The sequence below is a fragment of the Dendrobates tinctorius genome, unplaced genomic scaffold (genome assembly GCF_039654945.1).
Source record: "Dendrobates tinctorius isolate UK_male_01 unplaced genomic scaffold, ASM3965494v1 ptg000036l, whole genome shotgun sequence".
Taxonomy (NCBI): Eukaryota; Metazoa; Chordata; class Amphibia; order Anura; family Dendrobatidae; genus Dendrobates; species Dendrobates tinctorius.
Genome location: NW_027361704.1, coordinates 20,978,350 through 20,994,221, shown reverse-complemented (window position 1 = coordinate 20,994,221; position 15,872 = coordinate 20,978,350). Strand labels below are relative to the sequence as shown.

Genomic DNA, 15,872 nt, shown 5'->3' with positions numbered 1-15,872 from the left:
CCTGATATGTGGTGGGGAACCACTGTTTCGGCGCATGGCAGAGCTCAGAAGGGAAGGAGTGCCGTTTGACTTTTGCACAGCAAAATTGGCTGAATTCAGATCTCACGCCATGTCACGTTTGGAGAGCCCCTGATGTGCCTAAACAGTGGAAACCCCCCACAACTGCCCGCATTTTGGAAACTAGATCCCCCCATGGAACTTATCTAGATATGTGGTGAGAACTTTGAACCCCCAAGGGCTTCACAGAAGTTTATAACGTACAGCCATACAATTAAAAAATCATATTTTTTTCCACAAAAATGATCTTTTCACCCCCGATTTTTATTTTCCCAAAGGTAACAGGACCCCAAAAGTTATTGTGCAATTTGTCCTGAGTACCTGATACCCCACATGTGGGGGTAAACCACTATTTGGGCGCATGGCAGAGCTCGGAAGAGAAGCAGCACCATTTGACTTTTTTGGCTGGAATTGGGATCGGACGCCATGCCGCGTTTGGAAAGCCCCTGATGTGCCAAAACTGTGGAACCCCCCCCAAGTTATCCCATTTTGGAAACTAGACCCCCCAAGGAACTTATCTAGATGTGTGGTGAACACATAAAAATTAAAAAATCATATTTTTCTCCACAAAAATGATATTTTTGCCCCCAATTTTTTATTTTCCAAAGGGTAATAGGAGAAATTGGACCCCAAAAGTTGTTGTGCAATTTATCCTAAGTAGGCTGATATGCCATAAGTGTAAAACACTGTTTGGGAGCATGGCAGAGGTTGGAAGGGAAGGAGCACTGTTTGACTTTTTCAACGCAGAATTGGCTGGAATTGAGATCAGACGCCATGTTGCGTTTGGAGAGCACCTGATGTGCCTAAACAGTGGAAACCCCCCAATTCTAACTCCATCCCTAACCCCAAGACACCCCTAACCCTAATCTAAGCCCTAACCCTAGCCCTAACCCTAGCCCTTACCTAACCCTAGCCCTTACCTAACCCTAGCCCTAACCCTAAACCCTAGCCCTAACCCTAATGAGAAAATGGAAATAAATACTTTTTTTTTTTAATTTTATTATTTTTCCCTAACTAAGGGGGTGATAAAGGGGGGTTGATTTACTATTTTTAGCGGGTTTTTATGTTTGGCAGCTGTCATATGCTAAAAGACGCTTTTTATTGTAAAAATAGTTTTTGTATCACCACATTTTGAGAGCTATAATTTTTCCATATTTTGACCCACCGAGTCATGTGAGGTCTTATTTTTTGCGGGACGAGTTGACGTTTTTATTGGTACCATTTTCGGGCATGTGACTTTTTTTATTGCTTTTTATTCCGACTTTTGGGACGTAGAATGAACAAAAAACAGCATTTCATGAATTTCTTTTGGGGGGTGCGTTTACACCGTTCCACGTGTGGTAAAATTGATAAAGTGGTTTTATTCTTCGGGTCAGTACGATTACAGCGATACCTCATTTATGTCTTTCTTTATGTTTTGGCGCTTTTATGCAATGAAAACAATTTTATATAAAAAAATAATTATTTTTGCATCACTTTATTCTGCGAGCTATAAGTTTTTTATTTTCTCACTGATGATGCTGTGTGGTGGCTTGTTTTTTGCGGGACAAGATGACGTTTTCAGTGGTACCATGGTTATTTATATCTGTCTGTTTCATCGCGTGTTATTGCACTTTTTGTTCGGCGGTATGATGATAAAGCATTGCTGTTTGCTTTGTTTTTTATTTTTTAGGGGGTTCACTAAAGGGGTTAACTAATGGGACAGTTTTATAGGGCATGTCGTTACGGAGGCGGTGATACTAAATATGTGTACTTCTATTGTTTGCTTGTTTTTTTATTTCCAAAAAATGAATTTATTAGGGAATATTTTTTTTTTCTTTTTTAATTTATTTAGCGATCTTTTATAAATTATCTTTACACTTTTTTTTTACTTTATTACATTGTCCCGGGGGAGGGGACATCACTGTAAAGTGTCAGATCACTGATCTATTGCATAAAAAAGGGGGGAGACAAAAAGCGCAATAGGGTCTTATCCACGTTACAAAGGATAAAGTATATCATGAAATTTGCTCACCTGGTTAGGATGAGATAAGAGCATGTAGGTAGCGGCTGCTCACGTAGTTAGTTTTTCACAGAACAAAACATCTAATATATAAAGCTCAAGTGTGTGTATGTATTTATGTGTGTGTGTGTATGTCTGGGATTGGCATCCGCACCGTCGCAGCTACAGCCACAAAATTTGGCACAGTCACACGTCTGGACCCCGAGAGTGTCCTAAGCTATGTTGTGAGGTGAAATTTTAACCCCGCGCATTCCAATTCACCAAACAATTTTGCCCCTATCTACATAATGGGGAAAAAGTGTGTGTGTATCAAGCCCCGCCCCTCATTATAATGTCATTATGGTTGCCATGGTGACGCTGATGTCATCATAGGTTGCAAGCCCCGCCGCTCATTATGATGTCATAATGGTTGACTATGGGATGGAGGATGTGTGATGGGTATATGGGCACTGGACTATGGGATGGAGGATATGTATGACGGGTATATGGGCACGGGACTATGGGATGGAGGATGTGTGATGGGTATATGGGCACTGGACTATGAGATGGAGGATATGTATGATGGGTATATGGGCACGGGACTATGGGATGGCGGATATGTATGATGGGTATATGGGCACGGGACTATGGGATGGAGGATATATGTGGTGCCCCTGAGTCTCAGTTGCCACAGAGGTACTGCACCTTCTCCTAAGGTGTGGTGCCCCACCATCCAGGTAAGTTGGATGCTCCTGACCACGCTCCAACACTTGCACCCCACACAATAGAGTAGTTCAGCAAAACCACATTGCGGCTCCTTGCTTAGAGAGAAGCAGAGCACCTTTGGTAGTCCCCTGCTTGGAACACTAAACGTGCTGGGAGGTGGGTGGAGTTGAGAATACACATAAAAGAGTGGGAAGGTTTTAGGATTAGGGGTCAGTCAGATGGGGAGTCTGAGAGAGGAAGCCACTCGGAGAGCAGTGGGGATCCATGGAAGAGGGATGGAGGAAGGAGTGCTGCAGCTGCCTCAGTGATCTGAGCCAGCTAGCACAGGAAAGGAAAGAAGGAGAAAGACATTGAACCGAAGCCTGAGCTTCCATAGGAGGGAAAGACAAGTACGGAACGTAGGAGTGAAAGGGAACACAGAGGACATGGGTTAGAGGAAGAACCCTGACTAGAAGTTCTAAGCGCAAGGCCGGGGCCCGGTCCCCGACGTTCTATGGACACTAATGGTTCTGCAGCAGACACCGGTGGAGTAGTGGGCTGTAAATGCACTACTCCCATCTAAGGCTTGGGGGCACAACAGCAATTTGGATAGAGAGCCGGGACTCAGGAGTAGAGAGTCCCCGAAGCAGGCTACAGCTGTCTGCCGTACAAGTAGAGTTCTTGGGAACATCTGTCAGGAGGAACTCCAGTGTAACTCAGTACTAGGAGATCTTCACACTTAAAGGAGAGGTTCAGAAAAGACACATAAGTTGGCGGAGTGTTGGAAGGGAGCATTCCATCTTGCCTGGAGGTTGACTGAGTCCCTGATCCGGAGGACATGGCACAGAAGCGGGCACTACAGACTGTGAGTAAAGCTTTGGAACTACATGCCCTGGTGTCCTCCATTCCTTCCTGCGTCCGTCCGCCTGGCACTGCTACATCCCCTGCGTCAAACACTACACCATCTAAGTGTCTCTTCACCTATCCTGCCCTGGGACAACAGCCCTGCCTTTGGAGGGCTATAACATCATTGCTGCACCACACCATCTGTCCCGGAGGATCTGTCTGCAGCGTCGGCTTAACACCTCCCTTGCCGAACACCACAGGTGGCGTCACGAACTATTCCATTAACTACATTCCACCATTTCCGTTCCCCGCCATTGCTTGGGGGCCCGGGGCCACGGACCGGGTCACCGCTGCTGTGACACATCCCACTTACACCGGCCCTGTACCGAGTACCCCACGGCCCTGGGAGGGCGACCCATATGTATGATGGGTATATGGGCATGGGACTATGGAATGGAAAATATGTATGATGGGTATATGGGCATGGGAGTATGGGATGGAGGATGTGTGATGGGTATATGGGCACTCAATTTTGGGATGGGGATATGTATGATGGGTATATGAGCACGGGCCTATGGGATGGTGGATATGTATGATGGGTATATGGGCATGGGACTGTAGGATAGAGGATAATTATAATTTGTTATAACTAACCTCAGTTAGTTACTATGCCCGGGCTCTTCAGCTAGTTTTCTATAAAGATTGCAATGTTTTGTTCTGTGAAAAAGTAGCCTGCTGGTTCCACAAGATAGTCCATTTGTAAGACATCCACCTTTGAACTAGAATAACCCTTTTTTTACAGGTTCTTGTCCATTCAAGTAGATATCCAGTCTTTCCTTTTTTTTTTCTCCTCTTTTTTCTGTTTTCGTTTTCTCTGGTAAAACCGTAAACCGGACTTATTTCCTGGAAATGCAAGATAAATCATCAGTCTTTTATGCTATGCATATCTTTGTAAATATATTCCACTTGAATTGTTAACTACGTGATGTTATTGAACTTTGACACTGCACCATCTGACTTGTTGGCGCTCATTTTTTTGAAATCCAGCATTTTTTTTAAATCCCTGGGAGCGTCACTGATCGCTTAGACGTACTATCCCATCCCTGGTCATAGGGGCCTCGGTACCGTGGACGGGATAATACATCTAATGTCAGAAAGGGGTTAATGAGGAAGTCCAGCGATATTATGGATGAGCACGCACACCGCACTAACTTGTAAAAGTCCAGCAATCGTATAGGTGAAAATGCACACGGCACCTAGATGTAGAAGTCCAGCAATACACAGAAGTAGCATCTACAGGAGAAGGTCACCACATGTACCTTTTGGGCTGAAAGTCACACACAAGTTTAGCACAGCAGCCCACACAAACACAGACCAAGAGGAGATGGTGATGTTAGGATTCCTTACTGGCCATAGCAGATCCAGAGGCGAACAGCTCCTCACTAGAAGTACAGATAGCAGTTATTGGGGAGACGCACATGGGACTGTAGGGAGCAGAGCATGGAGAGGTAGAGAGCCGAGTAACGAGAAGCAGTAGCAGGGAGTCCACCAGTAGACAGACAGGAGCTCAAAAGCCAACAGGAACAAAATACTCAGGCAAAGAGGAACACACGACCTGGACTTAAATCACAAAACAGACAGGAAGTTCTATGACAGGGCGAGATAGAAGACTCCATCTTAAATAAAGGCAAACAGGCACAAAGGAAAGTCTAGAATCCTTACATTGTGCTCTGCTTGTGAGCAGCGCATGACCTCCCTGATGGCACCGGAACAAGACGCTGAGAGGGAGTGCAGGAAGGTAAGTGTAATGGTTTATTTTTTTATGTTTTTTGATGGGCGCCAATCATTCCAGGATAAGGATGGGGTCATGCATACACAGATAGGGATGGGGCCATGCATACAAGGATAGGGATGGAGCCATGCATATAGAGATAAGGATAGGGTCATGCATACAAGTATAGAAATGGAGCCATGCATACATGGATAGGGATGAGGAGCTATGCAGAAAAGGAATGAGGAGCCATGCATACCAGGATACGGATGAGGGGACAATACATACCAGGATAGGGATGAGGAGCCATGCATACCAGGATAGGGATGAGGGGCCCGTGCATACCAGTGTAGAAATTGCAGGTAACGCGGGATGCAGTGATGGACCGGTGGCAAAGCAAGGGCTAACGTGGGGTTTATTTTAACAGATGATACTCCACGCCTGGAGAAGACAGGTAGGGTTGAATTAAGGAGGGAATTTGAAACTTGGGAAAAACAGGAGACGGTAAATAAGACAAAGAGTTCAGGGGTAATATACTTATCAGTCTGACAACGTCAGAAGTTGAATCCCTGGATGCAGGCGGTGGCGCCAAGGCTGTGGCACATAAGGGGGTCCAGTGTAGTCCTGGACTAGATGGCATCCTGGATCCTGGAGGTGACAGTGTTTCCTTGTGGTCCCGAAGGGGGTCCTGGGTCCAGAAGGCGAAGAACAAGCGAGGTTAAAGTATTTTACCCTGGCAGAGTCTAGGGATACTTGGCGGTTAAATGAGGACTTATCAGGAAACAGTTCAGAGCGGGTCACCCTGCTTCCCTGCTGGTACGTGCACTCGCTCATGCTCTGACTGTGGACCTTGTCACTCATGGTCAGCGATGTCAACATTGTCAGTGGTATCAGCGGTGTCAGCAGACATGGGACAAGTCGTGGATCTGCGGCCCCCCCAGACTTAGGCCTGCTCCATCTTGGTGCTCTGATGTCGGAGCGCTGTCACTGTCCTGTTGCGCGCTGTACGTTCCCGCCGAGACTGCCTGGTTTCCCGCACACCGCTGTTTTTTAGCTTTCCTGCGCCCCTACCTCAGAGTGTAAAGGTCAGTCCGGGGCCTTAAGCTTTCCCCCGTGCATCATAGGTGACAGCCCCGACAGTTCCGGATCCGTCACGGAAAAGGTGCGCCCGATCCGATCCTTCTCCTTACACCAGGATGGGCAAGAGGAGGCTGTGCATACCAAGATGGGGATAAGGGGCCAATGTAAATCAGGCTTTTACTCGAATCAATAAGTTTTCCCACATTTTTTTTAGGTAAAATTAGGTGCCTCGGCTTATACTCGGGTTGGCTTATACTCAAGTATGTACGGTAATTTGTTGACCTGCAAAACAGAGAAGGATTAACTATGCAGATTGATAAAATACTCAAACAATGAAAGATAAACTCACTCCACTTCCCCCCTGATGTGTGGATGAGTGTTTGTGATGACATGAGCCACAGAAGTGGGTATAAAAAGGGATTTTCTATCCTTCTGAGAGCATCAGAGACTCTTTACAAAACCACAGCCAGGAACACTCTACAGGACAGGTTGGATGTGCTAGTCAGTCTTTTGTTATTTCTATAGGACAGCAGTCAGTACATCATGGCTCAATCACGAGGGACACAGATTTGACATTCTACAGGATGCCAGCTTATGAGACCATGGCTTCAGCAGAATGAATGCAGATCTGCTCCATTGACCATCACTGAACCCATGGATGCATTTGGGGAACCTTGGATTTGGACCTTCTGGTCACCTGAACCACATGGATACATTTGGGGAACCCAGGATTGTTACCTACAGGTCCAGCGTCGGACTGGAACACCTTGGGCCCACCAGAGAAAATCATTCTTGGGGCCCACTATGTAGCTGCATAGAGTTAAATACCAGACCACCAATTATGCGGTAAAACACGCTAATATCCGGGTATAAGGTTGTACATGTCTTAATTATGTAGCAGGAGTTGGGGTAGCCCCCTCATAGAATATAAAGCAGCCCCCTCACATAGTATAATGCAGCCATCTCATAGAATATAATGCAGCCATCTCATAGAATATAATACTGCCCTCCTCATAGGATATAATACTGCCCCCCTCATAGGGAATAATGCACCCCCTCATAGGGTATAATGCACCCCCTCATAGGATATAATGCACCCCCTCATAGGGTATAATACTGCCCCCCTCATAGGGAATAATGCACCCCCTCATAGGGTATAATACTGCCCCCCTCATAGGGTATAATACTGCCCCCCTCATAGGGTATAATACTGCCCCCCTCATAGGGTATAATACTGCCCTCCTCATAGGGTATAATGCTGCCTCCTCATAGGGTATAATGCTGCCCCCTCATAGGGTATAATGCTGCCCACCTCATAGGGTATAATGCTGCCCACCTCATAGGGAATAATGCACCCCCTCATAGGATATAATGCTATATAGATATATAGATATAGAGTTAGATAGATATAGATAGAAAGATAGATGTAGAAATAGATAGATATAGAGATAGATAGTAGATAATGGATAGAAAGTAGATAATGGATAGATATAGATAGAAAGATTCATAGAGATAGATAGAGATAGATATAAAGATAGATATAGAAAGAAATTTAGATAGATAGATAGATCGATAGGTAGATAGATATAGAGATAGATAGAAAATAGATAATGGATAGATAGATATAGAGATAGATAGCTATAGATAGAAAGATATAGAGATAGATATATAGATAGAGATACATAATAGATAGAAATAGATAGAGATATACAGATATAATAATAATAATAATAATAATAATAATATAGACATATATAGATATAGAGATAAATATATATAGATAGATGGCTATAAATAAAAATAGATATAGAGATATATATAGAGATAGATAGATATAGAGATAGATAGATAGATAGATAGATAGATATAGAGATAGATATAGAGATAATAGCTAGATATAGAGATATGTATAGAGATAGATAGATATAGAGTTAGAAAGATAGACAGATATAGAGAGAGATATAGAGATAGATAGAGATAGCTAGATAGATAGATGGATAGATAGATATAGATAATAGAGATAATAGATAGATATAGAGATAGATGGATAGATCAATAGATAGATAGATAATTAGAGAGAGATAGAGATAGATAGATAATGAGATATAGAGATAGATACAGAGATATAGTGTTAGATAGAAAGATAGATATAGAGATAGATAGATATAGAGATAGATAGATATAGAGATAGATATGGATATAGAGATAGATATGGATATAGAGATAGAGATAGATAGATATAGAGATAGATAGATATAGAGATAGATAGATAGATAGATAGATATAGAGATAATATATAGATAGCTATAGAGAGATAGAGATAGATATAGAGATATATATAGAGATAGATATAGAGATAGATATAGAGATAGATAAGTAGATAGATATAGAGATAATAGATAGATATAGAGATAGATAGATATAGATATAAAGATAGATAGAGATAGAGAGAGCGGTAGATAGAGAGAGAGAGATAGATATAGAGAGAGATAGATACAGAGGTCGATAAATAGATAGAGAGATAGATATAGATACAGATAACAGATAGAGATAGATAAAGATAGATAATAAATATAGAGATAACAGATAGATATAGAGATAGAGTAAGATAGAAAGATATAGAGATAGGTAGATATAGATAATAGAGATAGCTACACTCACTGGCCACTTTATTAGGTACACCTGTCCAACTGTGTGTTAAGACTTAATTTCTAATCAGCCAATCACATGGCGGCAACTCAGTGCATTTAGGCATGTAGACATGGTCAAGACAATCTCCTGCAGTTCAAACCGAGCATCAGTATGGGGAAGAAAGGTGATTTGAGTGCCTTTGAACGTGGCATGATTGTTGGTGCCAGAAGGGCTGGTCTGAGTATTTCAGAAACTGCTGATCTACTGGGATTTTCACGCACAACCATCTCTAGGGTTTACAGAGAATGGTCCGAAAAAGAAAAAAAATCCAGTGAGCGGCAGTTCTGTGGCCGGAAATGCCATGTTGATGCCAGAGGTCAGAGGAGAATGGGCAGACTGGTTCGAGCTGATAGAAAGGCAACAGTGACTCAAATTGCCACCCGTTACAACCAAGGTAGGCAGAAGAGCATCTCTGAACGCACAGTGCGTCGAACTTTGAGGCAGATGGGCTACAGCAGCAGAAGACCACACTGGGTACCACTCCTCTCAGCTAAGAACAGGAAACTGAGGCTACAATTTGCACAAGCTCATCGAAATTGGACAGTAGAAGATTGGAAAAACGTTGCCTGGTCTGATGAGTCTCGATTTCTGCTGCGACATTCGGATGGTAGGGTCAGAATTTGGCGTAAACAACATGAAAGCATGGATCCATCCTGCCTTGTATCAACGGTTCAGGCTGGTGGTGGTGGTGTCATGGTGTGGGGAATTTTTTCTGGGCACTCTTTGGGCCCCTTGGTACCAATTGAGCATCGTTGCAACGCCACAGCCTACCTGAGTATTGGTGCTGACCATGTCCATCCCTTTATGACCACAATGTACCCAACATCTGATGGCTACTTTCAGCAGGATAATGCGCCATGTCATAAAGCTCGAATCATCTCAGATTGGTTTCTTGAACATGACAATGAGTTTACTGTACTCAAATGGCCTCCTCAGTCACCAGATCTCAATCCAATAGAGCATCTTTGGGATGTGGTGGAACGGGAGATTCGCATCAGGGATGTGCAGCCGACAAATCTGCGCCAACTGTGTGATGCCATCATGTCAATATGGTCCAAAATCTCTGAGGAATGCTTCCAGCACCTTGTTGAATCTCTGCCACGAAGAATTGAGGCAGTTCTGAAGGCAAAAGGGGGTCCAACCCCTTACTAGCATGGTGTACCTAATAAAGTGGCCAGTGAGTGTAGATAGATAGACATAATAGATAGATATAGATATAGATAGATATAGAGATAGATAGCAAGATAGATATAGAGATAGATGTAGAGATAGAAAGATATAGAGATATAGCGAGAGATATAGATATAGAGATAGATAGATACAGAGAAAAGATATAGAGATAGATAACGGATAGATAAATAGATAGATAGGTATAGAGATAGATAGATATAGATATTAGATAGAGATATATATATATATAGATAAAGATAGATAGATATAGATGGTAGCTAGATAGATAATAAATATAGAGATAATAGATATAGAGATAGATAGACATAATAGATAGATATAGAGATAGATAGATAGACATAATAGAAAGATATAGAGATAGATAGATATAGAGATAGATGTAGAGATAGAAAGATAGATATAAAGATAGCGCGATAGATAGATAGAGATAGAAATAGATATAGATAATAGATAGAGATAGATATAGAGATAGATAGATATAGATAATAGATAGAAAGATAGATATAGATAATAGATAGAGATAGAAAGATAGATAGGTATAAGAGAGATAGAGAGAGAGATATATAGAGAGAGATAGATAGAGACAGATAGAGTGAGAGAGATATAAAAAAAACAAACAAAACACAATACTCACCTCTCCTCCTCGCTCCCACGCTGATCCCGGCTTCAGTGTCAGGAGCTGCCCCCTCTGCCAGACACACAGCGGGTGCGCGATGTAGTGACGTCATCGCGCACTAGCTGTGAGTCAGGAGCAGAGAGGACTGAGGGCGGCGCCGGCCCTGATGCAGAGCGGCTTACTGGGCTGGGGGCGGGGCCTCTGGGGGTGGAGACCTGAAATGATATTCACTGCTTCGCAGTGAATATTCATTTCTCTTTAGCAGCGGGGACAGGGGCTCCTGCCTCCTGACACCCGCTGCTGCTCCGCTGGCAGGGGCCCCCATAGCAGCTGCATGGTGTGCGACACACCACTGGCTGGGGGCCCCTGGAGCAGCGGGGGCCCTAGGCAACTGCTGGCCCTGTATGCCAGCAGGTGCCAGGGCCCACCAGATGCCAGGGCCCACCGGAGAATCCTCCGGTTCTCCGGTGAGCCAGTCCGACGCTGTACAGGTCACTTGGCTCCGTGGAGATCTTCTGAGAAGCCAGGCTGTGACCATCCAGTCATGTGGCCATGTGCCTCAATAGACTGTCAGCTACCTAAGCTTGGTGTTATCTCATCTCTGTGGGTGTCACAGGTGTGGTTAGTCGGCACTGGAAGCCCAGAAGTTTCAGGTGCTCTAATTCCAACGAGTCAGCCGAAGGATGAGACTCTGTAGTTTTGTCCCATCATGGGTATTTTGCTGGGACTGTCCTATATGTTACTGGCTGTTTGGTTCTTTCAATAAAGTATTGCAACAAATAGAGAAAAAAGATCCATGCACAAAAGAGCGCACACCCAGGAGTAATTATATGTATAGACCATGATACGTAAGAAAGTGTATCAACAATTTTTATTAGTAGACAAAACAAACCACAATAAAACCAATTAAAAAGACAAAACACATCACATAAGTCCCATAAAGCAGCAATATAGCACACCACAATATATGGGTGAAACAAGAATCCCCAAGACAAAGTAGTATATATAAGAATCCTGAATACTTGCAGAAATAGTGCCAATCTGGACGTTCTCAGAAGGCAAAAAAAGAGAGACAGAGCCCTGTATGAGATCAGAGTATTTGCATGAGATACCTGTAAAGATGGTGCCCCTAAGAAAAGGGAATACCCCCTAAAATGAAAATAACCTGCATAGAAGAAAGCACCAAGGTAAGGCTTAGGCCTAAAATAACCAGCAAATCATCAACCAGGAGGGCACATGTCGGGGCGTCAGGGATAGCAAGGCAAATGGGACAATGGTCCCGGGACCAAAGGTGAGGTGGGGAGCCCCATGCGTATCGCTGCTGACCGCAGCTTCGTCAGGGGAAGTGTCTTGGAGATTCTTGTTTCACCCAATTATATTATATTGTGGTGTGCTATATTGCTGCTTTATGGGGCCTAGCTGATGTGTTTTGTCTTTTTATTTGATTTTATTGTGGTTTGTTTTGTCTACTAATAAAAATTGTTTATACACTTTCTTACGTATCATGGTCTATACATATTTTTACTCATGGGTGTGTGCTCTTTTGTTCATGGATCTTTTTCTCTAATTGTTCCATGTTCTATTCCGTGCATTATGCAGCACCCGTTTATTTAATCTCTGACGTTATATGCCCTTCAGCTGTGCCCCCTACCTTTTGTCCTTCTTCAATAAAGTATTGCCACGCTGTTTTACCCCTACCCCCTGTGTTATCTGAGTAGTGTTATGCCCATGGGGAAAGGAGAGCGGGCGTTCAGCGGCATGAGCCTTGGTCCATGCGGTCTTGGGCCAGCAGATGAGAACACTCGCTGAACCCCCTTGCCTCAACATAAGGTTTGTGGAAAGACTGGTTATGGGAAGAGAAAAAGAAGCATGTTTTATTTTACACCAAATTCATGAGTGATGAGAACGATTTTGAAGAATTTGGCACAAAAAAAATTGACAAATACCACAAGACAATGAAAGAAAAGTGACTTCCATAAATTACAAATGATGAATGGGCCAGAAATACGTTTAGGCACGGTTTACGTAAACCCTGCTTATTGTTTGATTGGGAAATAACTGGATTTGCATGTGGGTCGCCCTCGCACACCCAGGGCAGCGGGGTACTCGGTACCGGGCCGGTGTCAAGGTGGGAATGTGTCACAGCAGCGGTGACCCGGTCCGTGGCCCTGGGAGCCCAATATCAATGGCGGTGATGTTAATGGTGTTATAGTTTATATGAATAGTTTGTGACACCACCCGTGGTGTTTGGCAAGTAAGATGGTAAGCCAACGCTGCATACAGATCCGCTGGGACTGATGGTGTGGTGCAGCAGAGATGGTATAGCTCCCCACAGGTGGAGCTGTAGTCCCAGAGCAGTGTAGGTGCAATGGATGAGGAGAGGCGCAGGATGGTATAGATGCTGGTACGCAGGTGTAGTGGTGCGGGAATAACTGGAGGACACCCGTGTGTGCGGTTCCAAAGCTTTACTCACTGTTTGCAGTTCACTCAACTGCCTGCCTCTGCACTGTGTTCTCCAGGTCAGGGCCTCAGCCAACCTCCAGGCAGAGTAGGATTCTCCCTTCCACACTCCGCCAACATGTACCTTACTGAACGACTCCTCCAATGCGCCTTTAGGTGCGAAGCACTCCAGTACTTAGTTACCCTGGAATGCCTCTCTCTAGGTGTTCCTAGTCTTTACTTGTATGACAGACAGCTGTAGCCTGCTTCGGGGACTCCTCACTGCGTCCCGGCTCTCTATTCAGTTGCTGTTGTGTCCCAAGTCTAAGATGGGAGCAAGGCGTTAGCGGCTCACTACTCCTCCGGTGTCTGTTGCCGGACATAAAGATCCAATCAACCTCTGGGACCGGGCCCCAGCCTTTGTGCTCTCTGGACCCATCTTCTCTGTTCTCTCTCCTCTAACCAACTAACCAACCTCTAACTCTCACTCTTCCCACTCTTTTATATCATCTCACTCCACCCGCCTCCCAGCACATCTCGTGTTACGAAGCAGGGTTCCACGAGGGGTGCTAACCCCCAGCCTGAAGCTGTTAGGTGGCCCCACTGAACTATCCTGTGTGTGGAATGCAGGTGTGGAGTGTGGTCAGGAGTTCCCACCGTACCTGGATGGTGGGGCACTACACCTTAGGAGAAGGTGCAGTACCTCTGTGGCGACTGAAGCCTCAGGGGTGCCACACATGCAAATTTAGGGCTGTTGGCAACCATGATAAACTGTCCAGAATTTATTGCACCTCTGCCTACCCAGCATGTTACCTTCATGTCCCAGCATGAACAGCTGTTGTGAATGCAGTTGGCAAAAAGGAGAGTAGAAGCAGAGAGAGAAGACCTGCTCCCACTTGCCGTATTCCATCTCAGCGTCTCTGTTGTTAACGAGAGATAACACTTGACAACAGGCAGTGACCAAGTGACTGACATTTTAAAGTATTTTTTTAGGGTTAAGACAAAATATCCCTTTTTTCATGCAGTGATTTGCAGATCGCCTGCTTAGTGAGATCATGATGTCTGAACGTACAGCGACCATTTAGCAGTCGTAGTGGAGCATTCCACGCTGTAAGGCAATGCGTTAATGTGGGATCATCTTACAATGACTGGAATGATTTCCTCCTCTGCCTGTATGTGATTAGGGCCAAATCTTTCTGTTTATGGCAACAATTACAACATTTCCGGCAGCTCCAGTGCAGGGAATCAGGAGGAATATTATTTGATTAGCAATTTTGCCTAACTTGCTCACATGGCAAACAACGAAAACTCCTCTGATCATTGCGAAACGCGGTGCGTATCGCCTCAGGTCTGCGTCGGAAAGTCTTAGGTAACGCCTTCAGCCGTCCGATGCGTTATTTCACGTCTGTCAGGTAATGAATGGCGACAAGCGATTGTTGTAGAGAGAAAGCGAATGTCTCCCTCTTGTTCCTGAGCTGTGGCAGGAGAGCTCCCACCCTGGCTAAGCCCAGCACTTTCTCCAGATGATTCATCCCTCATGTTAGAAATTTGAACTTTTGTTTTTATTTCGCTGGTCTGGACCAGGAATGACGAGCTGCCCTGGATGCAGGGAGATGTTTCCTTAAGCCCCAGGCTGGGGACACAATAGTGGGGCCACCATTGCCGGCCGGTGTGAGGGGAGGACACTGCAGGAGGCGCCAGGTAACGCGACCCGGACGGCCCATGCGGCTGACAGAGAAGCGCCTGACACACGGCGCCCGGTGCGAGAAAAGGATGGACAGCTACGGTAATGCGAGCGCCATCTTTACGAGCTGCGCTCCTCGGCACTGAACTTGCTGCATTCTTTGTTCAGCTCTCCTCTGCATCCAGTCCCGTTAGTGACAGCTCCCGTGCCTTCACTTCTGCACAGGCTGAGGGGGTGTAAAGGAGGGGGATACAGAAGACGAGCTGATGCCTGGGAGTCAGTCTCCAGCGCGGAGAGCAAGTGAACTTATCACCTCCTGTGAATGCCGTGCGGGATCCCCGGGAATCTACTAGATCGCCCTGCGCCCGGCAGTGAGCCCCGTCCGTGTGAGCCGAGCCGAGATGATGGCACGGGCTGGCCGCCGCTCTGACCCCTGCAGATGTCTGCCCGTCCTCCTGCTCGTGTGCTGCGGGGTGCAGGTAAGGACTCGTCCTAGACGGGATGGATGCGCGTGTCATGGCTCTAGTGTCAGCTCCTGGGGGTCTTGGCTGTGTATTGTGGGGTCACTCCTGTCCTAGGAGCCCGCGGACATGGGAACACTTCATTCTGAACATTTTAGGAACTTGCCTAAAATCCACATTTTTCTTGCCAGGGAAGGACTACTCCCTTTTCCGTTTTTTTGCTTTTTTACTTTCCAGAGGAGATGAGATTTTTTTTTTCCCCTAAATTGATTTTAATTATGTGACCACAGAAGAAAGTTGAGTTGAAAGGGAGAAGCAATAAATGGAAGCAGATTCCAGGAGAAGAGTAA

General features: G+C 45.0%; 1 protein-coding gene across 1 annotated transcript in view; it reads left to right on the top strand.

Moving 5' to 3' along the window:
* The first annotated feature begins 14,838 nt into the window (after positions 1-14,838).
* The window catches only part of LOC141087857 (fibroblast growth factor 18-like), a 409,287-nt gene continuing 408,253 nt past the window's right edge, over positions 14,839-15,872 (top strand). Inside the window, exon 1 of the mRNA XM_073573681.1 lies at positions 14,839-15,540. Coding sequence (XP_073429782.1) covers positions 15,463-15,540 — 78 coding nt within the window. The 5' untranslated portion in view covers positions 14,839-15,462. The remainder of the gene's footprint in view (positions 15,541-15,872) is intronic.